Genomic DNA, 25,357 nt, shown 5'->3' with positions numbered 1-25,357 from the left:
TATGATCATCGCTCACTATCCGCTCCAGTCTAAAAAAATGGATGATATGATCAGTCTTTGTCGTTTCCAACGCATGGAAGCTCTTACAATTTAACAGGCTAATATGAGCAGTTGACTTCCTGGAAAAGGTCCTTCACTAACCTTTATTAAATCGTGAAGTAAAGTAACATCCAAAAAAATGTGTTCTCAAAGCTTTGAATTCTGCTGCAATTTAATGAAGTCGCGACAAGAATTGGCATACAGCAAAACATGGCTCCACCCCCTTCCAAATAAAAGATATATAGATGATATGTGGTTAGAACAAAGATTTTTTTTGGGGGGGAAGGGGGTAGTTAATAATCAAATTGCACCAGATTTATCAAAGAAAAGAGTCCAATAGCTTTGAATAAGATTGCTTTTCTTTGATAAATCTGGTGCTGTTTTTTTGATGACAAGAGATTTTAGTAAATAACCCCCATGACCTGGATTAAGCTTGCTGATGAGATGTATTACTGTGTTAGTGTTACTACAGATATGTCTTTATTCATATTTCACACGTAAGTACAGAGAGATGAGCTTTGCATTTTATCCATCCATTTTATCCATCCATTTTATCCATCCTCTCTCCTCTCATATCTTCTCCACCCGGGACACAAAGTTCTGGACATCTCGGGCCAGCAGCTCTGGCTCCTGCAGGGCAGCAAAGTGGCCCCCACTTGGCATGTACGTGTAGGTGACGATGTTCCTGAACTTCTGCTTTGCCCATGTACGAGGGGCGTGTAATAACTCACAAGGGAAGGCGGCCAGACCAGTGGGGACATACACCCCGATCCTGCAATACAAGGCACCCAGTTAGTGTAGGCAGTGTGCCCAAGCATGCCACAGCCCCTCCATACTTGGAGAAGACTACTCATCAGTCACCATCCCCAGCGGAGAATTACTATAGCTAGGAGCTCATCCACTTCTATTACTCGTTCTGTATCTCGGGGCCAGGAGAAAAGAGGTAGAATGTACCTAATACAAAAAGTTTAATTCTTCCCAATCTTCTCAATCTCACCTCCACCGGACAAGCTCCATACCCATAATCCTGTGGCCGCAGGTATATTGTTTTTTAAGATAGGTTACCAGGTTAATAAAAACAACAGGATACTTTGCTAGCAAAGGGTCACTTACAGACGCATATACTCCAACTATCTGCTCTGCAGCTTATTGTACATGTGAGTCGTAGAAGTGGTTTTCTGATAAGAGACTGAGGAAGGGGTAAGTGACACCAAATACAGTGCTATATACGGTATTCAATCATTACATATACTAACCGTACACTTTCTTTTTTAGTGAACTATTTTTATGCCTTAGGCAAGTTAGGTAATCTCCCCGATACTTAAATAGATAAGCGTTTCCATAATCAGTGACAATAAGAAGATCGGATGGACGCGCAATATATAATCCTGTCAGTGATTCAGTCCACAAACACTATTCTCCCTAAGAAACATTGAGGGCAGCTGTCAACCCCTAATATGTGGCTATTTATTACAGGTGCTCATATTTTAGGTGTGTGCTCCTCCCCTGTACCCCACATCCTCCACTAAAACCCACGCCGCCTCTATTTACTTGTCGCCTGGGGTTCGGTTGAAGTCCCGAGTGAAGTTCTCCTTGTAGAACCTCATGGAAGACGTGATGGATCCCGTCAGCCAGTAGATCATCACGTTGGTTAGAAGATCATCCATGGAGTATTTCCTATGGTTTATAACAACACCATGAGAATTGGCTGTAACATGGCAAAGGTTCAAACAGGCGAGATTTTTATCTTAATAGAGGTTGTTTTTGTTTTAAATAAAAGTGTAATCATGTCAACTAGGCTAGGGCATTATTGTCGTTCCATGAATAACCCGTCTTGTTATCCATTGCTCCTTTCTTGATAATTTCAAGCAGAAATCCTGCTTTTTTCCCTTACACTTATAGAATTGAAGCAGGGGGTCTCCGGATGGAACCGTGTTAGTTTCACCTCCGAGACCTCCTGCTACCCCCTCCGTAGGGGGTGTCGGTAACCGCTCCGGCTGTGTGTGGCAAACAATGGTGGGTAAAATGTCCCAAGAGCCAATAGGAAGCCGTGACGTCCTCCCTTGCGGCTTCCTATTGGCCCACGTGACCAGGACCTTTAAACCCGGGGAGCTGCTACGGATGCCCCCTACACAGGTAAGTATCTTCTGATGGTCCCCGGAGCTTAATCTAATCCGGTTCAGCTCTGGAGACCCCACTCCTCCTGCACTTCCACTCCCGTCATGTCTTAGTTTGAAGCTACTTTGGATCTCCCCATCTCTCCGCCGATAAACAAGAAAAGTCCATTTCTTTTATGCCTCACATGAAACAATATCAGATTACACAAATATTTACACGTATTGGGGGTAGTTTACTAAAGACTCCCAGCCATAAAACTGCAGCACAATCAGTGTAACAGAATTACACAACAATTTTATGTAAAGGAAACGTCACAGGGGGTGATACGTGAAGGCAAATTTGGGGAAAGATGTATTCAAATTGCGCGGCTTCCATCTTACGTCTCATTGCATTGATGACTCAAGGTCTTCGCTCCAAGATTTGTGATATGTTGTCTGCTTGTGATGTGGGGAACACCACCAAGAGGAGCCACGTCGCAGATTATAATGCAATTAATGAAGCTCTGCGTCTGTGTGTCACCTTTATCTTGTGTAGCCCCCTGTAAACAGCACAGGCTATACCTATCTCCCTTCTGCTGAGGTAAGTCCTGGTAAGATCAGGCACCAGTAATAATCCTGGGTTTTCCCCCCCTTGATAGCCTTGCCCTGAGTGGTAGATGCAGGCCTGGACTCTGCTGCAGGCGTGAGCAAGAGGGGAGGTTCTGCTGACATCACAAGAGGCGGGGCTAGCTCTATATTTAGCAGCCAACTCCGGGGAGTAGAAGTTAGTTATACCGAAAGTCTGGAGTTGCTGGTTAGTTATGCTGAGAGTATGCAGTTCAGTTAGTATGCCGTGAATCGAAGAATCCTGTGGATCGGTCTGAGCAGTTGGAGGAGACCGCGGTCTCCCTTGCGCAGAGTGCAGGAACAGAGAGAGAGAGAGGAGTGGAGAGATTCAGCTTCCTTTAGTAGAGCTGATAGAATTATAGACTTGGTGGACCAATGCCCTCACCCCACTGCCAGGGGTGATGGGGAGAATCCAAGACCCACCGCGAGGATAACCTCGGGGGTGGGCCACGGGGTAGTGAAGCCCTAGCCCAGACCATCCTGTCGGAGGAGAGACTTGGAGGGAAGGAGAGGAGGAATTATCAGTGTGGGAGGAGAGCGGAGTAATAAGTACAGCTTGGCTGTTGTTGTTGCGGCTACTGGACGCCCCTACCGTGGGGAGTTGCTGATCTGCTAATAAAAGAGACTATCCTTTGTTACCAAAGACTGTGTGTGAATTGGAAGCTATTACCCTGGGACCCAAGGGGTTGTTCTGTACAGGTCCTGTCCCATATTCCTGGGAGTATAGAAGATGGAGGCGCTGCACCACTAAGAGATCATGGAGGCTACCACCCCAGAAGCCAGGTCTTGGCTCCCCAACAACATCGCGGGAAGCTCAGGCCCTCCTGTTCCTCACAGGTACGCACCACACCACATGTAATCCGCCCTCATGCACCCTAGACACCACCGTAGAGTCTGGGGGAAGGGGGGAAGCAGGGTTACATTTGGAGGCGCTGCTGTGATATGTCAGAACAGGACCGGCTTATAGCAAGGCGGAACGGGCAGAGTGAGATGCACTCTCTGTGCAAGTGTTGGAGAAGGATGGGCGCAATTGCATATGCCAGGGGTAGTCAGGAGGGCGCAGACTCTCGCACAGTACGCCTTGGGCGCCCATAGGAGGTGGCATAGGAAGGGTGAATAGTTAGAGCTGACCGAGTCCCTTGAGGCAGTTAGCATGAGGCAACTGGCGGGGTCAGCCTGTTAACCAGTCCAGGGACCATGGCCCAGGGACCGTGCTATGAGTGGCCAAAAGCAGGAGATGCCCCGTACCTAGAAAAGAGGTACCATAGCTATCACCCACACACACGCACCACAGAACACTTGCATGGTAGACATCGAGTACAGTGCATGGAGGGGAGGAGCTCCGCTGACCCTGGGGTAAAGCCACCTCAAGTTAGTGAGAAACAGAATGCAGAGCACACAGTTGGTAGTCAGTCAGTGTTTAGGTACGAGATACCCGTTAGACACTGAGGATAGGGCACATGGGCGTTTGGAGGACTCATCCAAGATGGCGTCCATCTCTACATGTGCTCCGCGGAGCAAGAACAGTGATCTAAAATGGCGGTTCCCGCCAAGCCTGGAGCAAGCACGTGCGTTGTGCACAGAGACTATTAGGAGAATGTGGCGGGACATGTGTAATAATTTGGTGCCAAACCCGGATTCTTTGCAAGGGCAGCGGAGCGGCGCGAAAGCTGAAAGCCCACCCACCTGTGCCGTGAATGGTCCGAAAGCCAGGCCACGTCACGCTGAAGAAGAAAAGATCCCGACTCTGGATTCCACCACAGGGAGGAGGCACAAGGAGAGCCAATCAGGAGAGTCCTCCCCAGTGAAGGGAGGGACTGGAAGTCTGAGCGAAGAGCTTCACTTTTGTCTGGCATTCGAGGAGCAAGGAGCTAGAACACTGAGCTGTTCCCACCCTGCGCGAACCATGTCCGAGATGAATACTTCCATCTGCCAAGTACCATGAGGCCTACTGGTAGTAGAGGTAGCTGAGCACGAATACATTCGGTGTTTGTGCGTTCACTGCGGTACACCGGGCGCGGTACCAAGCACCAGGGCCCGATGCCCTCAATGTGGCGCGTTTTACCTTTGGCCGAATGAGCCGTGGCCTTTGTTCGGAACCCCGCGGGGTGCCTATCCGGGAACATTGACGGAGGTGACAGAAGGTAAAGAAAAGACTGCCCTGGGTCCCCGTTATACCAAATCGGGAGGAACCAAGGCTCAGCTCGCTATTGAACTGAGCGAGCTGGCAACAGAGAAGAGCGCGACCGCAGTGGAGGTACCAGAGCGAGAACACTTTGTACCTATACCCACTGGTTGTATCGCCGAAGAGCCAGGTGACTCCTCAGCGGAGGAACCGATCGTGATTTCTTCGGAGGAAGAAATTGGCGTGACATCGGTGGCGATGCGCCTACCGGCGAACCACCCCAAAGGCATCAAGAGAGAGCAGACAAGTCCGGAGACCATCCGACGGCGAGCGCTGGTGCGGCCGGAGGCCCGTAAGAGTCCCACCACAGTGGTGACTCCCAGTGCGACAGAGACGGAGACCGAGACGATCCTAGAGGAGCCCTATGTCATCAAAAAGCAGCGGAGCGGTAAGGAGAATCCACCACCCCCTTACCCCTGCCAGGCGCAGACCTCAATCCCGGCGAATGAGAAAGAGAGGCTTGAGGCCTACTTGTTCGGCCGTGTACCAGCTACTCCGCCCCCGCAGCTCCTTGACGCACTTCCGGTGCGTGACCACGGAGCGGGTGGAGATTCTGCAGGCGATCCTGACGACGCCGTTTACGGTTCCTCCGGAAAGAAAAGGCCTGGAGGAGTGTTCTCCTCTCAAAGCATAGACTCAGCCATTGCCCTGGCTATCCTACAGAGTTGAGGCCCCTCCCGAGAAGCCAGAAGTATGGCGGGGAGTGTCTCTAAGCACAGGTTCCTTTGGCATGGTGTCACCCGCTTGCTGGACAATGCCTTGGACGTTCCCCCAGCCCCGGCCCATAGCGCCACTGCCCGGCCACTGCCCCTGCCCCGTCATGAGTGGTGTCACCGGGACCTACCAGGGATAAGTTATGTAAATCCCCCAAATACGCCAATGACTTGTGGGACTGGGAGTTGAGTGATGAAGGGTCTGATGGGGAGATACCGTATTCAAGTGTTATACCTGTACCTAACCCTGTGCCGTTTTCTCCTGCAGCTAGAGGGAGGGCCTGTGGGTCTCATACTCCAGTAGAGGCTGGGTCTACCAGCAAAGTGGTGCACAAAATGAACCCCACTACGTATTATAATGCCAAGGGAAGGAGAGATTGCTCGCGATCTACTGATGCGGGTACGTCCGGTGTATCATCACAGGTAGAGTCTGATGTAGAACGCACTAGTCAATCAGCAGAGTACGAACACAGCGACAAATGGTGGGCGCCTTTGTTCACCGGATACCACGAGGGGATGGACCGTACACGGTTCTTATTAATTAAGAATGATGTAGTAGACCATTGGTGGGCGGCTGGTTCTTTCACTCCGCAGGAGATGGAGGATGAGTTAGATCACCGGTTTAGGGAGATAGAACAGAAACTGGTTGTACCTTGAGGCCCCAGTATCTTGTACGATGAGGTAGCTCCAGAGGAGCCTGTATTTTGGGTACTGCCGAGCAGGGCAGGGCACCGCAAACTCACCAAACTAAGTCGAGCTGACCGGGCCATAGTCGCTAGATACCGGCAGTCACACGGGTATGAGTATCCCTATGTGCCCGAGACCCATCATGAGAGAGATTCAAGAGAACCGAGACAGTTGGCTCAGGGTGGCAGTCCAGGAATACCTTCGGACCAAGTTCGGTCAGGGAGGGTATCACAATGACGATAAGATTAGTGAGCTAGTACGTATATGGAGCATCGGTAGGTGTATCTACATGCACGGTGTTACATACAGGCCTGAGTATGGGCCGGTTCAATCGTTCGCTGTGACCGTTATGGATCATAATGGACGGCGGGTAAGAAAGCCTGATCCAAGGTACTATCTGTAGGGTTCTCCATGTTGGGAGTACCCGGGTATACTTGTATCGAACTACCTCAATATGCCATGTATTATGACAATGTTTAAGTGTGCTGTTCCCCAGGTGGTTCGCCGCAGGATGGTTCTGCTAAAACTAGGTCCAAGTGGGGACCATTGGATTCCACCATAGGGAGAGTGTAGCCCCCTGTAAACAGCACAGGCTATACCTATCTCCCTTCTGCTGAGGTAAGTCCTGGTAAGATCAGGCACCAGTAATCATCCTGGGTTTTCCCCCCTTGATAGCCTTGCCCTGAGTGGTAGATGCAGGCCTGGACTCTGCTGCAGGCGTGAGCAAGAGGGGAGGTTCTGCTGACATCACGAGAGGTGTGGCTAGCTCTATATTTAGCAGCCAACTCCGGGGAGTAGAAGTTAGTTATACCGAGAGTCTGGATTTGCTGTTTAGTTATGTCGAGAGTATGCAGTTCTGTTAGTATGCCGTGAATCGAAGAATCCTGCGGATCGGTCAGAGGAGTTGGAGGAGACCGCGGTCTCCCTTGCGCAGAGTGCAGGAACAGAGAGAGAGAGGAGTGGAGAGATTCAGCTTCCTTTAGTAGAGCTGATAGAATTATAGACTTGGTGGACCAATGCCCTCATCCCACTGCCAGGGGTGATGGGGAGAATCCAAGACCCACCGCGAGGATAACCTCGGGGGAGGGCCACGGGGTAGTGAAGCCCTAGCCCAGACCATCCTGTCGGAGGAGAGACTTGGAGGGAAGGAGAGGAGGAATTATCTGTGTGGGAGGAGAGCGGAGTAATAAGTACAGCTTGGCTGTTGTTGTTGCGGCTACTGGACGCCCCTACCTTGGGGAGTTGCTGATCTGCTAATAAAAGAGACTATCCTTTGTTACCAAAGACTGTGTGTGAATTGGAAGCTATTACCCTGGGACCCAAGGGGTTGTTCTGTACAGGTCCTGTCCCATATTCCTGGGAGTATAGAAGATGGAGGCGCTGCACTACTAAGAGATCATGGAGGCTACCACCCCAGAAGCCCGGTCCTGGCTCCCCCACAACATGGCGAGAAGCTCAGGCCCTCCTGTTCCTCACAGGTACGCACCACACCGCATATAATCTGCCCTCATGCACCCTAGACACCACCGTAGAGTCTGGGGGAAGGGGGGAAGCAGGGTTACACTTGCATTAAATAAAGGTACATCAGGTGTGCAGTGCTGCACCCCTCTCTGGGTAACAATGTGTCCCACATGTAGGAAACTCTTATATTTGACACCAATGCAAACAGAAAACGAAGCAAAGTATCAAAACAAACGTCTCTTTGCCCTTTTGTACATTGTACATCACCCCGGTATAGGGAGGACGATCAGCATTGTGCCGTGGCTTTCTTTGTCTGGTGATTTCTGGGGATTTGTGTGAATTACCATTGGGCCGGTGTTAGAGCTTAATATTTTTTGCCAATTCCTGGCAATTTATTTGTTGATTGCAGGATACCGTTTGCCAAAATCGTTAGCGAGTCACGGTCACAACACAAACTAATTAGAACTATATTCTATGTGAGTTTTTACATGCCCGGGTCGGTGGATTTATTGCATTATTTACAAGGGTAATCTGACCTCTCCAGGCCTCCGTCCTCAAGATCACGGAATGTATTATCTGTCCAGGTGGAGAACTTCTCCAGGATGTAAGCAGCAAGTCCAGCAGGAGAATCATTCAGAGCACTGCCTGGGGGGGGAGAGAGAGAGCACAGGGGGATAATGCCTGGGAGGGAGAGAGAGAGAGCAGAGGGGGAACACTGCCTGGGGGAGAGAGAGCACAGGGGGAACCCTGCCTGTGGGGCGGGAAGGGGGAAGAGAAAGCACAGGGGAAATACTGCATAGGGGAGAGAGAGAACACAGGCTCACAGGGGGAACACTGCCTGGAGGGGGGGGGGAGAGAGAGCACAGGGGAAAAACTGCCTTGGGGGGGGTGGAGAGAGAGCACAGGGGAAACACTGCCTGGGGGGGAGAGAGAGAGCACAGGGGGACACTGCCTGGGGGGGGGGAGAGAGAGAGCACAGGGGAAACTGCCAAGTGGGAGAGGGAGCACCAGGGGACACTGCCCGGGGAGGAGAGAGAGGGAGCGCAAGGGGACACTGTCTGAGGGGGGGGCAGGGGGGGAAGAGAGGCAGCATGGGGTGGGGGACACTGCCTGGGATAGGAAACATTTTGCCACCTTCACTTGGGAGAGGTAAGTACCCTGCATGCTCACTAGATCAAAACCAGCAGTCAGGGACTTTCCCCCGAGAGTGAGTGAGAGTGGGCGAGAGTGGGCAAGGGTTTGTGTATCTATATACAGAATTCTAATGAGTGGAATGCAGGAGATCAGATACACACTGTAAATGTATCCATGTATATTGGGAGTCACATCTGCTCATCCGTTTGCCCCCAGTAGTGTGTTCCCTGGCTACAGAAGCCTGACAATGTAACAAGGTCGTGGAAAGTAGGTTCCCATAGATGACGTGTACACTACATGTGAGGACAGAGTTATAAGAAGTGGGGATTTTGAGAAGAAGTCTTTCCCCACATCTCTGAGCTGGAAGGGCACGGAGCCCTGTGTTACTGCATCGGGAATCTCTTACCTACGGTATCCGGTTTGGTGGCCTGGATGTGCAGGTATCCAGACTCCAGCAGGATCCCATATACATTCTTCTCAAAGTACGGATATATACGTCTCACATCCTCTCTGGTGAGGCCCACTAACCAGGGCACATAACGTCCGAGAAGCAGAGACATGAGCATCCCCAGACCGCCCTTTGAAATCATAGCCATATTCAAATGAAGACCCTTGACCGACCTGGAAAAAGTAAGAGCAACATAAGATCCTATTTTTCTCTTAAGGAAGCAGTCTGCGCTGTAATTAAAAAATTACAATCTTTTGTTTAAAATATATTTAGCCTTTGATTAGCTTTATGGAAAACTAATTGACTAAACTTCTGATCGATTCATTCTCCCGTGATCGATCAGCAAAGATCCCGATTCCAGGGTTCACTAAATGGCTGCCTTTCAGTTTCAGATCAATCCTTCAGCTACAGTGTATTCTTATATTACTACGTGTGACGGTGCTCGTCTCAAACCAGGAAGCGGACCCGCGGGGCTGAGGTAGGGACGTAAATAAAACCGACCAGAGCCCGGGGACAGAGTCCTGTAAGAGTATCCGTGGTCGGTAAACAGACAGGGGTCAGGGCTGGCGGCAATGGTGCGGAGTTCAAGGGACAGGCAAAAGGTCAGGGCAGGCAGAAAGCAGCGAGGTCGGGGTCACGGTCAGGGGTCAGCGCAAGGAATCCAAACAGGTAACGGGAAAGGGCGACAGCAAAGACCGGCAGGAGCAGCAAAAACACAGAACTTTGCTTGGTGACTCCCGTCAGGAAGTGCAGCCCTATATAGCAGGCTGCCAGTAACCAAAATGGCCACATTGAGTAGAAAGGGCAGGCAGCCTGGAAAACCCGGATTGGCAGCAAAACCCGGCACGGATCGAGCAGAATCCTTACACTACGGTAACATCTCTTGTTGCAGTTTGAGCTTCAAAATGCTAGTGTTACGAAGATCGTGCACTGCTGGGGAGGTGGGCTAAAACCTGCTATAGAAATCAAAGGATACTCAGTATATTAAAACTCCTAAAAATAGCATTAAGAGTTGAATTTAAACATTTTAAATTTAGTAAGTATCATCTAATACTGCAGAACTGATTAAAAATAAAACACATGTAGTATATTGCAGGGATTGCTCCTTTAAAGCTGCAGACCAAGCAATACCCTACGTGTGTTTTTTTTTAAAATAAATCTGATCTGTACTATGAGAAAATACTTGTAGCATTTAAAAAAAATAATGTATTCCAATGTAACAAGCCTTTTTATTCCTATAGCAACCATTTACAAAGTCACATCCCCTTCCCCTTCTGACACAGCATCGCCTTTTTGAGCCCCGCCCTCTCTAGCAGTGAACCAATTGAATCTAGTGCCTGCCTGGTCACATGATCTTCCTCACAGAACTTTGGCTGTCAATGCAGCAGAAGAGGACCCAAGATGCATTTAGTGAACCCCGAGCCGAATCTTCAGTGATTGATTACAGGGGAACGGATCGATCTGCAGCATAGCTAATCACTCGTCAGTGTGTAGATTGTATTAATCCACATATTGAATTACATTTTTATTTTTTAAACGTCAGCTTTAACTGCAGCTTTAAGGGGAAGGTCCAGGGCCGTCTTAACAGCATTATAGGCCCCCGGGCAAAGCAGTGCACGGGCCCCGCCAACTCGCCGCTACAAGTCGTCATTTTTCTCCTTCTACCGAGTTAGCGGGAGATTTGAATGTTGAGGCGGGTGTTCGGAAAATTAGTGTTAAATTCTGGTCTGTGCATAGATTAGCGTGGGGCCCCTATGCTCGTGGGGCCCCCGGGCTACTGCCCAGCGTGCCCATGCATTAAGACGGCACTGGGAAGGTTGTAACATTACTGTAAGTGCATCTGAAAGGCAATATTACAGCAGTGCGGTCTGTGTAAGGATAAGTCAGACTCCCATAAGACACAGTGTATGTGGTTGTGTGTGTAAACATTTTGTTACCAGATACTCACTCAGGTTTCATCTGAGACAAGAGGGTGGTGATTAAGCTCCCCCAGTCTCCTCCCTGCAGGTAAAACTCCTTAAATCCCAGTCTGAGCATTAATTTGTAGAAGATCCGAGCAGCAGCAGCAGCATTAAACCCTGTTTGTGGGAAGAGACCCCGAGGTTTATCTGCGGTATTCAACCAATCCATCCATTTAACCAACCAACCATTCTTGCCATCCATCCAGCTGGCCAACAAACCGCCCAATAAACTATTCTTTCATCCAACCAATCAGCCAGCCGGAAACCATCCATATGGGAACTAACTAAAGACCTGGGGTTAGACAAAGAACAAGGTCACTTCTCTAATTGCACTCACTGCCCTGTTGCTAATATAGAGGTTGAAATGATGTTTTAAAGTAAAAACCAAACTTTAATAATCAATATTAAAATAATGTAAAAAGAGATGAAAACACAAAACCAGGAACAGAATTAAAGCCCGGTGTGCCAGAGTACTTCCAGTATTAACCTTATTGCAAAGTGGTAGATAAATGATGGCATTGGGGAAGTGGTCTCTTTTCTTGCAGTTTAACAGTAAATGTGTTCTGGAGGTATAAGTATAAGACCGCGCTTATAGTGCCGGCGACGTCGACGTGACCGATGACGTCACCGTCGCCACCAGCGAAACTTATAATTGAATTTTCAGCGACGTTGCTAGCGACAGGGTCATTGATTGGTTCAGAGACAGTCATGTGGCGACAGTCTCTGAAAAATCAAAAAATTTACCCGGCTTCCAAATTTTTGGTTGCGACGTAGCTCCGTTGCCCTTACTATAAGCGCTCGCGATGGAGTCAATTGTGTTGGAGCGACGTCACGTCGCCTGCACTATAAGCGCAGCCTAAGACTGAGCTCTAGGGGATAATTGTATCCAGCTCCCTTTGTGACGAAAGTTACAACACAGTTAATTGGTCTATAAATCTCTCACTGGATACTTAGCAATCTTTGAGGCCTGACATGAAGCTAGTGCAGGGGTGGGCAACTCTAGTCCTCAAGGGCCACCAACAGGCCAGGTTTTAAGGATATCCCTGCTTCAGCACAGGTGGCTTAATCAGTGGCTCAGTCAATGCTGAAGCAGGGATATCCTTAAACCCTGACCTGTTGGTGGCGGACAGGAGGACAGCGAAGGGTAAGCGTAAGCGTGAATATATATATATATATATATATATATATATATATATATATATATATATATATATATATATATATATATATATATATATATATATATATATATACACATACACACACACACACACACACACACACACACACACACACACACGTTACCATCCAGACGAATAACAAGGCAGAGACAGCACTCAGAAGGTAAGTTTGCAAAAAAAAAAAAAATATTGCCTTAAACATCACACAGAACCGACGTTTCGAACCCACAGAGGGATCTTTTTCAACACACATCCCCTTGAAAAGATCCCTGTGTGTGTTTGAAACGTCGGTTCTTTGTGATGTTTAAGGCAATATAGTTTTTTTGCAAACTTACATTCTGAGTGCTGTCTCTGCGCATGATATATACACACACACTAACACCTGTGTGAAAAAGAAAGTACACCCTCTTTGTTGCTGCTAAAAGGTGGTTCTACAAGCTATTGCATCATAAGGTATACTTAGTTTTTCACACATGGCTTCTCCATTTTGGCTTTATTTTTGTTAAATAAATCATGACACAGTGTAATATGTCATGTGTTGTTGTTCATCTGAGGTTGTATTTACCTCATTTTAAGACCTGCTAAGGAACAGTTGATTGTTATTATGTCCTGATATGTAAAACCATAGAATTCAAAGAGGGTGTACTTTCTTTTTCATGTGTGTGTGCATACATTTCCCAGAATCCCTTGCAGGTGATAATGGTGAAAGGCGGGGTTGCAGACCTAAGACATGCAAATGAGCACACAGTAATATTTCTATTTGCTATATATACACACACACGAGCATTTGCATAACCCTTATGACTGTGCTAATATACTAGAGTTGTAATTTGGCCACCTGGGTTGGCACATACGGTGCTCCATTAGTATCGAAAACACCGGCGTTTTGAGCTAGTTGCGCGTGACCAAACGGCGCCTGACCAGTGACGTCAGACGCTACGCACCAACGTATGTATCACGTCACACAGGACACTTTTAAGGACCCGATTTATTCTAGGCTGTAGCAAGGGTGTCCTATTATCCGCCATCTAAAGACCTCACAACCAAGTATCCTCCCAGTCATTAATCCTTCCTCACATCTCCTTGTTTGTGTCTCCTGCTCTCTCACTTCATTGAATTCTCTCCGCCTGCCTCCCTGCTTCTCCTCCCCTTACTTCCTTCTCACTATTCCACTTCTCACACCCTCCAACCTGAATTGTTGAACTTCTCCAGTTCTCACCCTTTTTGTGTGGTGCCTCAGAGAAGCCGTATCCTGGGATAGATGGACAGATGACCTCAAAGGTAAGGTCCGGGTTCAGACCATGCTTGGCCGGCTCGGTCAGCATTGGGAGGATGCGGTAAAACTCGTAGAAGGACCCAGGCCAACCGTGAATCATAAGGAGAGGACGAGTCTTCTGCCCTGGGGCTAGATGTGGAGGCTTCACGTGGATAAAATGCACGTCCAACCCTGCAAAGGGCCACAATTATTATATAGTATACTGGGGAGAAGCCAGTGCAACAGAAATACATCATATGTATCAGAGGAAAACTCCAATTACTATCAATGGGATTCCCTTTCTGGCTAAATATGTATATATATTTTAAAGACTTTAGTAAATAGGCTGGGATAGTGCCAAAAATTTACACAGTTGTTATATACAATATCATTATAGTTTCTGATTGCCAGGAGATGGACGATTTAAGTCTTTTTTTGTGTGTAATTATTTAAAAATGATTAACGAGGATATCCATGTGTTAGTATTATGTGTCGCAGATAGGAAATCACTATTTTCTGGCCCGAAGTTGCTAAATGGTGTTCAGCGTTGATGCTTCTTGTGTCCCATTCACTTAAAAGCTTAGAACCGTTTATTAAATGTTAGCCTGAATATCCGACTAATTTTTGTTCATTCCATAATCTGTATATTGGAGATTACATGATATAAGGTGTGCAAGTAAAAAGTAAGACACGTTCCAAAGACCCGTTACTACTGTGGAATTACCTTCTATGGTGGTTTTGTAGTGGGGGTATTTGTTGAGGATTTCCACCTGCTTGGGCCAGTCAAACTGGTTCCTCCAGTAGGAGACGACCTTCCTGAGGTGCGTTGAGTTAAAGCCATAGTGGAACTTGGAGTCCTCCAGCGGTGAAGAGAAACGCGTACGATCCAGACGCTCGTACAGATCCTGAAATAACCCCAAATCAGACGGTAACCGTGTCCCAGCAATATGGTGCAATGACGTTATGCTGTAGCAGCATAATGCGACTCCAGCACGCTCACTATACGGAGGTTATAATAGTGCGCTCCCATAACACATTACAAACGGTCATTCCATGTAACCTGTGGCCTAGCTCTGACAATTCCGTTCCTAAATAGTAGGCTCAAGTATTCATTATTAAGGACCTATTCTCTATAATAGGGTCAGTATAATGCCGCTCTCTCAGGTGGGGGTGTTATAAATCTTGGTACCTGAAGGTCAGCATCGGACACCTCAATGTGGAAAGGTCGCAAACTCGTGTCCTCGATCTGCAGGCGGGGTCTCTCTCCGTGTCCCCACCATCCATCTCCCATCTCAATGGTTTTCCTCTTCCTCCCACACAACATCCAGCAAACCAGGACACCCCCTACCCCGACTGCAGCTGGGACCAGGACACCCCCCGGCCAGCGCTCACTGAAGGCCGACCTGTGGAGAGACAGACGGGATATGTCATATACATGGGGGGTATAGAGGACAGATATCCCTAGTACACACAGCAGGGATGGGTCATATACATGGGGGGTGGGGGTGAGGGGTTGTGGGGTATAGAGGACAGATATCCCTAGTACACACTGCAGGGACAGGTCATATACATGGGGGGGGGTATAGAGGACAGATATCCCTAATACACACTGCAGGGACAGGTCATATACATATGAGGGGGGGAGGGGGGGGTAAATAGAGGACTGTCACGGGAGACCAGGTTTATCAACACCTTTTTATACCGGGATCATTGATTGAGCAAAGCAAGGAGGTAAAATAAATGGTAATTTCAAGAAAAGACATACACACAATGTAACACAATTTACAGGGTTAACACACTTACTGGGAACGGGGTTAACGGATAAATCTATCCTTTAAACGAAATTCACAAAAATGACCTCTGTAAGAGCCCTTTCCAATGACCGGTAGGTATTCACGAAAGTCCTGGAACTGATTTCGGCGCAATGCCAGCCGCGACCGCTACGTTCTTCAGAGGTGGGACTTAGAAGAATTCTTAAGTCAAAATCTTTGAAGCCGGCTCGCGTCTGTTCAGCACAGAGCATCTCTGAATTTCCCGCTGATAGTTTGGCGCTTGGAATCTCCGCTCCCGATTTGCTGCAAATCCCCGTATGGGTTCAGGGTCTCATTCACCAACCTCTACAGCCTATCAGAGCGTGGGAATTCTCATGCCAGCCAATCACCGATTTGCCGGGCTTGTAAAGCCAGGCGGGCACCTTTTCTCAGTCTGTGAAGGGGCATGCGCCAACCTGGCACCTCTGCCTCTTTGCATACAGAGCCCACACGCTGTCCAGGCTCCACAGAGTCTGCGCTCTGGTAAATGGTGGCCGGATAGCCCTGTGTTAGCCCAGGATGCGGGTACTCACGCAGAACTGCAGTACCCCTCCTGTTCTAACACCTTGGCATCCCTGAGGCTTTCAAGTCCGGACTCCGCACAGACCCATAGGCACCAATCTTGGTAGCCACCTGGTCCCTCGGAATCCATGACTTGGAAATCCCACAGTTCATTTACAGGTTATCAGTACATATACAGTACATTTATACTATTAAATATAACACTTTTAATAAAATATACTGTGTCCTGTTTGTTGTGTGGTAAAAGATATAAGTCCCTGTTCTGGTATCAGGGATGGAGTGAGGGTATATATTACCTACACTCACTAGCCTCATTCTTGGCACACTTCAGAAATAACTTTTAAAACTTTGTTCACACCAGAAATCACGCTCAGCTTTATCACTTAGCTGCAGCATCCCCTGAACCCCTATACCAGGTTCAGGGTACCTCGGCATGTATATGGGTACCCCTCATACTAGGGACCAACTGTTATCATAGGGACCCCGGGTATGGTTGCAGGTATAGTTTAACCCCTACATGCCCGTTTACCTTGTCTGGATGATGCTGCAGCAGGAATCCGGGCGGTGAGTTGTAAGAACGTTTTCAGAGTCAGAGTTTGCCCGGAGCAATGTGTTTGGCTGTATCCGAGAATCTCACTCAATTCCCGGATCCAATTTTTGGGGTATCCCATAACTCCGGAACCCCGATACATAGACACATAAAGACTTTCTCTGACAACCCCACCCTGAAACTTACAGCCTAGAAATCTCCCGGTGCCAGCACCCCAGGAAAGGCAAAAGACAAATAAATCTTTAATGTCGCATAATTTGCACACAGTCTCAGTAATGCATTTAGGACATCTGGGTCCAAGAGCTGACACTCTAGGACCCCAACACACGGATCAGGGGTAACCAAGTGGGCTTAACCTTTATTAACCTTTATTAGTGAGCCTGGTTAACCCCTTCACCGTTACAAGGACAGATATACTTAGTACACACAGATAGCAGGGACAGGCCTGTCAGGGGAGACCAGTCATTTACACCTTTTTACCAGGATCATTCAAAGAGCAAAACATGTAAAGTGAAATAAATTGTAAATGTATTCGAATAAATTTGCACACACAAAATACAGACAAAAAGCACACTTACTTGGGAACTGGGGTAAAAAAAAGCCGGAAATCTCAACGTTCATTGGCTTAGGGGTTTCTTATAGTATTTTGTAGTTCATTCACAAAATACTACAGCCAATCACAGCGTGGGAACTTTCTCCCCAGCCAATCGGAGTGATGCCGGTATGGAAAGCCGGGTAAGCGGGAAATCAGAATCTGCCAAGGGACATGCACAAGTTTGCCAACTTAGTCCCTTACTATTCACATGCCACCCGCTGGGTCAGGCTCCTCCAGGTCTGGTGGGACAAATAGCAGTCCGGCCGACTTCTATTCATCCCAGGATGAGGGTACTTGAGCCCTTCCCTGCTACCCAAATGGCTCCCTCACCTGAGGCATCTTCTGGTAGCTTTCATCTCCGATGTCTGAGCAGACTCACTGGCACCAACTTGGAAGCCCCTGGTAGCCTGTCTGAACATTGGTTCTGAAGGTCCAAGCTCATTTAGAGTGCACAACAGTATATACTACAGTATATTAAACACAATGTTAATAAAAATATACTTTTAATACATCTCTGAGTATGGGGAATAGAATAGAAATCTGCACTTTATTTTCCACTAGCCTTTATTCCCCGCACACTATCTTTAGACTTAGATTGAACTCCGAGTCCCCTCACAACCTCACAAGTACCCTGGAAGGCACGATTCCTGGGTACATTTTTAGCGGAATCGACAACGTCGGACCCCAATTACATAGACAAACTGTCAACAATTTCTCTACAGAAACACCCCTTGAAACTCATACCCCAGCAATCCCTGCTCCCTGGCTTTCCTGGAAACTCATACCCGAGCAATCCCTGCTCCCTGGCTTTCCTGGAAACTCATACCCTAACAATCCCTGCTCCCTGGCTTTCCTGGAAACTCATACCCTAACAATCCCTGCTCCCTGGCTTTCCTGGAAAGGTAAAAAACACAAATTCTTTATTAATGCATTTTACAGATTATGCATTTACAGTTGCTGGGCTCAAGTGCTGACACTCCTGAACCCCAATATATGGATCAGGGGTAACCCATCATCGGCTTGACCTTTGAAAGCCTGATTACCCCCTTACCATCACACGGCCATCTAGATTGGGGGGGGTGGGGGGTTATAGAGGACAGATATCCTTAGTACACACAGAAAGCAGGAACAGGCCATATACATAGGGGCTGGGAGAACGGTAAGGAGGGCAGTTCAGACATCCGTATTAGACACGGTACTTATATCCCCAAAGTTACGTTAGAGCAGTGCTTGCCAACAGGGGGTTGAGCAACCCATAGGGGTTTGTGTGGTGTCTCCAAGGGGTTCTCCAACACAAAAATCTCGAAGGCAGAGATCACAGCGCGTGCGAGGACGCGTGCGCCTAGTACAAATTGCAGGATCCTTAGAGGCCGACCCTAGTGCACGCACGACCGCGTTTTGAAAAGACAATATACACACACACACACACATATATATATATATATATATACACATATACATACACACACACACACACACACGTTTTTTCAAGAGACGGCCATGTCACCTGAGCGGTCCAGCCAATCACGGCAAACCAGCTCCGTGACGTCATAGCCACGCCTCCGCCCCTCCATCGCCTGCATCAGCATGTGAGAGATCGCTTGAGCGTCGGACGCGCGTCATGCCATGCACAAATACGCTCAAGCACACAGTATAAATCTCAGACTAATGGCGCATCCCAGGCAGCATAGCAAGTTCCTGAGCCCGTGTGGGGACTGCGAAATTAGTAAGACCCCAAACGGCACCTTAGCGTCACGGGTATAAGGCTGCGCTGCAAAAAAGGTCAAATCCTGAGATGTCACATCGGGGTGATAAAAAGGGTTATCAGCAAAGGGGGTTATTTACCCAAAAATCTTCTAGCTGCAAAACTGGAGCAAAAACCACCAATTTAAAGCAAACAAATTCAATTGTTTCGTATGGAACCTGTTTCTTTGATCCATATATAGCTATGGCTGGTCAGGCTATCTTTCTGCCTCCCCGTCACGTAAACCCTAGAACCTACAGGCAGTGACAGGCTATCCTATGGGGTTTGCCCCCCTCATGCTGACTGAGTGGCAGGAGTGGAGGCGACATAGGAATCTGTGTGCAGCCAATAATGGTGCAGATCCTGTGCCCTCCCCGCTGATCCTCAGGGAGGAAGTATCCAAATTATAGAGTGAAACTCAGCCCCTCAGTGGGAGAAACCTTCAGTCCAGTTTCCTCCCGGCTGGCAGTGAGACGTCACTCCAACCCCTCCTGGAGCTGAAGGAGCCCAAAAACTGTGCAAAGCACAAGGCCCCAATACCATCTACTGGCCAGCACCATCCATGGGTCTGGGACCCATTCTCTACTATGATGCAAATCCTGAGACACCACCTGCAGTGACTGCACCAATAAAGATCCCTTTTTATATACGCCTGCCTGAGTATCAGTTAATTGGGTAGGAGTATAAGAGAAAAGACTGTTGTGGTGGGGACTGTCTTCGGGATTCCTGAAGCCTACTGTGACAGGAGGTGCTGACGACACCAACTCAGGTTGAGGATCACCAAAAGCCTGTCCTGTTCCCCATACCATCGAGGAAGCTCATCTCTCCTGGAACCTGACAGGTACAAGCACCATAATGTACAGATCTGTAGCTAGGCAAGATCTCCCAAGGGGTGGGGGAAGTAGCACTACAATTGGAGGCGCTGCTGAGATGCAGCAACAGGGCAGGCTTTCAGGACTTTTCAGCCATGCAACTGGCAGTAAGAGAGGCTGAGGCCAGACCCCTGATGCCTCCCCAGGGACCTCGGGCACCCATTCATGTTATGGAAGGGGGGAACCTCTCTCTGACCGTAAATCCAGGGAAGAGGTTGCCTAGACCCTTGCCAAAAAGTTCCAGTAAGGGGCCAGGCCCCTGATGCTTCCCCAGGGACCCTGGGCACCCATTGGCGTTAAGGAAGGGGGGAGCCTCTCCCTGATGCAACACTGGGGAGGGGTGAGCCTAGACCCTTACCAAAGAAAAGACTGTGTTGGAGCATACCCTGAGGGCATGATACCATGGATCGTGAACCCTTCATACTAGTCGAGGCGGGGGCAGGCCCTTTCAGTTGTAGGCTGGGGACCCTGTGTACCTGCGCACGATGAACTGTGCTAGTTGGGGGCGCACCCTGAGGGTATGATACCAGGAAGCGTGAACCCTTCATTTAGTAAACGGAACAGTGGGGAAATCCAGGGAGCGTGTACCCTTCACCCCTTATCTTATTCACCCAAGGGACGGGCCCCTTTCAGTTGGAGCTGGGGGACCCAGTGTACCTTAGTCAGTATGGACTGTTCTACAATTCAAAATGTGAGTACGGGCCCCTGAGGCATCTCCAGGGACCCTGTGTACCTTTTGTTCTATGAACTGTGCCGTGTACTTTAAAAATGGAGTCTACTGCATGTTCCAAACTTTCAAAATGGCGCTCCCGCCAGGACGGAGGTACCGCATGGGTTTGCGAAAAGCAAGCTACAAGTTTTGCAGAAATTGTTGCAAGCTCTTCGGCGGCAAACAGTGACCATGCCCATCGCTACGACTGGCTCAGCCGGAGCCAGATCACACCTTGATCCGTCCTGCCCCTGCTCTATATCCCACCTAGGGGAGGGGAAACAACCAAGAACCAATCCAAGACTCTGTCTCTGCTATGGGAGAAGCTGACCGCACCCTGCAGGACTTTAGTTCTGCGGAGCTGAGAGAGAGAGGAGCCGTCTAACCTTGCTGCTATTAATCTACCTCACAACAAAAATGTCTGAGTTGGAACTCGCAAATTATTACCTGGCAGGAGGCTACCTGGTGGTTAACATCTACGGGCAACACCATTTGAGGTGTGTGTGCCCCAACTGCCAGCATCCAGGGGGCGATGCCACCGCGCGGTGTCCGCACTGCAGGGTCCTGTATATGCGGCCTGCAAGCCCTGTACCACCGCTCACCGTGTTCCAGCCGATAGACCGGGCTTCCACACCATCTGGTGCAGCCCCTGCGGTCTTACCGACACCAGTCTACGATCAAGCCTCCACACCTTCCGGTGCGGCCCAAGCGGTCACCCCTACACTGGTGACCCTCTCCACCTACGACCAGGCCCTACTGTTGTGGGATGTGGCCTGCGCCAACCTATACCTCACAAGGCCACCTGTGGGCCTGTTGCCCAACTATCAGCTTTACCCGGCCCCAAAGTACCTGTGGCGAGACGTCTCTGGTGATCCTGGTCCTGATGGTTCCAGGACCGGAACCTGTGTCCGCCGATGACCAAAAGGGTGAGTGGACTGCTCCTGGGGTGTTGGGTGCATTTCCCCAGGCAGCTCAGGAGCAGGCAAGCTCCATGCAAATGGCCGCCAGGGAGATTGCAGTGCTCCGACATTGCGTCCTAGAGGAGGTGTCCTCATCCCCTGCCAAAGATGACAACCGTATGGGACCTGCGGAGAAAAGATCTTCACCTACCTGTGTCCTGAGGCAGAGTCAAAACCAAGCGATGTCCGTCCAGAAGGCCGTGGTGCTGCCGAAGCCCCGGAGGAGCTCCACGCCCAAGGAAGACATTGGCGCTGTAAAGGATCGGCCCACTGAGGAACCAGATGACATCTACCTTCAGCTGGGTGAGGCTCCATCATCTTCAGTCCAACAGGAGTCTGCTGCAGCCTACCCAGACGAGGAGCCAGGCGGATCCCTGTTTGGTGTGCCGCGGGGTGATGCACTTCCGGCACAGCCGGATGTGGCGTCATCGCCGATGAACTTGTGCTTGCCCACGCAATCTGATGATGTCGTCAAGATGGCCACCGTCCCAGATGCGGAATCTCCCTTACCGAGGTGAGTGAAGGACAGATCACCGCTGCCCCTGCCCCACTGCAGACCCCGCTTCATGGAATAGGTCGTCGGATCCGTGGATCATACGGTATGGTCTCTGTACCATCCCCTAGAGGTCGTGGCCTACCTATACTGCACTGGTCATGGACATTGATAGGCCCAGTTCACCGGCCCCAGTTGCCAAAGCCCCATCACCAGCCCCTATGTCCTGCCCAACACTATCAGCTAGGAGTAAGGGTAAGCCCAATCCAGAAAGATTTATTTTAGGCCTCGATCTTTGGCCCCTAGTACCATTGTTTCTAACCCTGCCACCCCTGTTAAAGATCCTGCTGTTCCTGTCCCCAGTGCCTCTGCTGACCCCGTCAAGCTTCCCGGTGATGATATGTCCCCTGGGTTGTCCACAGATCTCAGAGACTGGGGTTTTGGGGGAAAAGATGGGTGGTCTGATGACTCTGAAGGAGAAATACTTGAAGGAGAAACACCAACTCCAAGCTTGGCGTTGGTCCACCTTGGTATCGAGGTGATACCAAGGTGGACCAATGCCGAGCTTGGAGTTGGTGTTTCCTGCGGCCACATCTGGAAATACCCACTGCGAGGCATCTTTCGGTTTCCATCGAGTGCGGAGTGGTGAGGACGTCTTCGCTGCGCATGTCAATTCATATCTGCTTGTTTTAACTTTTAAAATTGTAAGTGCGCACTTGTGAAGTGCTTTTATTACATTGGTTTCTATACAGTCTACGACGCTATGGTGTCTCTCCACCTTCTGTCCTAGTACACCCACATCCATTTCTACACATAGAGGGTCCACTACGCGGAGTCTCAACTGCCATACACCACTGAGTGTGACATGCTGACTTGTCTCACACGTATGTGAGTATAACATCTGCACATTACTGCTTATCTTTTCCAAAACTGTGCTGTACTATTTTGCCTTTCTTCTCTTTATATGCACATGTGATCCCGCTCCCTCGCCCCTTAGCGCACTGTCCACCAAGGATAAAGAAGACTTCTCCCCATATGAAGGTTGGGTGGGCTCACTACATTGCAGATTTTCAATCTCTCTCACTAATTTACTGTTTTGGGGGGTTAAATAACGGTACCCTGCTCCCTCACTGGGGGGTCACTACTTTGTCTCCACTATTACTAGAGCACTTCCCTTAGCGCCAGTCCTGTTGTATTTTGTGTTTGAAACCTTTGTGAGCCTGGTTAACCCCTCGCTGTCACAATGGGATCCTTTTGTATGTGACAGAACTGGTGCTATTTATTGTTGCCCTGGCTGTGCCCAGTTTTGGACAATCCCTTTGTGTCAATGTATCAACATATTCTCCTCCCACTGCGCTGCACGCGAGAGCGTCTGTAATGCGGGGAGTTAGAGGAATAACGGGACCCTCGTATTATGGATCGCTAGGACTTTGCACACCTCCATAAATCATTACTACCTCTCCCATGTATCTGTATCTATAACTTTCCCGTATACCTCCTTATTTACCTTTTCACTAATAATTAGGGATTCTAGTTTTAATAATAGGGAGTGAAGGGGGGGAGGGATGGTAAGCTCTAGCTACTGTCTGTGATACGGTGCCAGGGGTGAGAGGATCATTGAACGTACAAAGTACTTGCCTAGGCAAGTGAGAGAACCCCTTTTGAACAAGCACTCATATTAGGATTGATACAAGTAATTAAAAATACCTTTATTAGTGTATGTGGGTAAAATAAGTGAAGTACATAAACACTCAACACAATTAAAATACGTATTAAACTTAATGTCTCTGAGTCTGAATCGTAGACTAATGGAGGTGGTGTTTGAAGGAATATAATGTATCTGGCACCATGTGCAATGAAATCAAAATCAAGAATTTTAATATTGCTGTGTAAAATAAATAGGTAGGGTGCCTCAGTGTGGTGTGTATATTGTAGTTGAAAGGGTCTGGTGTGTGTTGCGTAGGTAAAGTGTCAATCACACCACTTTCAAACCACATCTGATTAATATGTGGTTCTCTGACAGTATGCAAAGTGTAATATAACTAGTACATTACTGGCTAGACCAACATAATAAATGCTGAGTGTGGCCTAATTCGAATCGATTGTCAGAGAAACCACCAAGGGGTTAATGTATATCCTTCAAAACAACGCTGGATAAAATAAAATGTCAAAGAAGAAGGCTACTATGTAGCTAGGGGTAGTGAGGCTATATTGTGGGAACTATTAGTGTATAATAATGTTTTAATTGATTCCCCCTGGTTAGTAATTATGCTGCCCTTTGCACACGTTCTGCAGATGAGAGATTTTGATGGAGATAATATTCTAACACATAATGGGAATAAGCGCTTCAGGTATTAAACAATAGGAAAAGGAGTTCCTGCCCCGAAGAGATTACAATCTAAGTATAAATAATACATCTGAGTATAATTAACCTATAATGAGATGCAGAGAGTTTTGTCCCATGTGTAACAGGGGTATAATTTACTCTTTTAATACTCTAATACTTCAACCACTGCCCAAGGGCAAATACACCAGATTTATAAACAACCCATCGCTAAATCCTGTGCTGCCCTTTGCACACGTTCTGCAGATGAGAGATTTTGATGGATTAACCCCCTCTAATCTCTATCAATCCAGACACACAAAGGCGTCTATTTAATAAAGTGTAAATCTGGGCAGCACCCGTGCAGAACCCGTGCAGCACCCGTGCAGCACCCGTGCAGCACCCGTGCAGAACCCGTGCAGAACCAGCCCCAGAAGTATACAGAACACAAGGATTGCTGCGGAGTTGGGGTTTCCCTTAGATAAATCCGACATGTTTCGCTGCCGGGAGATTGTAATAATTTAGGCTTGTAATATAGTGCGCGCTGGTGCGGGGGTGCGCACACGGTGTTGCGCGTGTACGTGGTGCGGGCATTTCGTGTTTAGAGGGCGAGCGGTAACGCGCACGGCTAGGGGGCGTCACAGTGCTAGGCCGCGCTGTGATTGGTTCACAGCGTCGCGAGGCAACAGCGCAAAAATACAATTCTCTTGTACTTTTCCTGGTCCGCCGCGCCACCGCTCGCAGCCACGCGCGCGTCGCTGGCATAGAAACGTCTGGCTAACACAGCCAATTCTAACTGACTATATCACAGGCCTAATCCCCGCAGGGTCTCACCGCACCTGCCATTCTCCAGCATCTGCGTCCACATGTCAGCCTCTGTGCCCCGTCTCCCTGCTCGGTCTGTCCCAGGGCACCCGTGGGAGAGGAGGGACTCACACAGCAACTCCTCTGTCCTCTGACCTTGTGTACAAAGTAACAAGGATCAGGTTACG

General features: G+C 48.7%; 1 protein-coding gene across 1 annotated transcript; it reads right to left on the bottom strand.

Moving 5' to 3' along the window:
- Positions 1 to 193: 193 nt before the first annotated feature.
- LOC142493978 (epoxide hydrolase 1-like) lies at positions 194 to 25,357 on the bottom strand. The gene is made up of 9 exons (XM_075598802.1): positions 25,205 to 25,357; positions 14,977 to 15,190; positions 14,512 to 14,692; positions 13,752 to 13,979; positions 11,339 to 11,468; positions 9,349 to 9,563; positions 8,345 to 8,453; positions 1,591 to 1,716; positions 194 to 811 (listed from the first exon to the last, which is right to left on the bottom strand). Exons 1-9 carry the CDS (start codon positions 25,231 to 25,233, stop codon positions 610 to 612), a joined length of 1,434 nt encoding a protein of 477 aa, XP_075454917.1. The 5' UTR covers positions 25,234 to 25,357; the 3' UTR covers positions 194 to 609.

The sequence above is a fragment of the Ascaphus truei genome, chromosome 4 (assembly GCF_040206685.1).
Source record: "Ascaphus truei isolate aAscTru1 chromosome 4, aAscTru1.hap1, whole genome shotgun sequence".
Lineage (NCBI taxonomy): Eukaryota > Metazoa > Chordata > Amphibia > Anura > Ascaphidae > Ascaphus > Ascaphus truei.
This window is presented reverse-complemented; position numbering and strand designations above follow the sequence as displayed.

Excerpts from the sequence above, each read along its gene's own strand:
- LOC142493978 (XM_075598802.1), bottom strand. The coding sequence starts at position 25,233 with ATGTGGACGCAGATGCTGGAGAATGGCAG. Across the intron at positions 15,191-25,204 it reads CAGATGCTGGAGAATGGCAG|GTCGGCCTTCAGTGAGCGCT; the intron begins GTGCGGTGAGAC and ends GTCTCTCCACAG. Across the intron at positions 1,717-8,344 it reads GAGGACGGAGGCCTGGAGAG|GAAATACTCCATGGATGATC; the intron begins GTCAGATTACCC and ends TATAAACCATAG.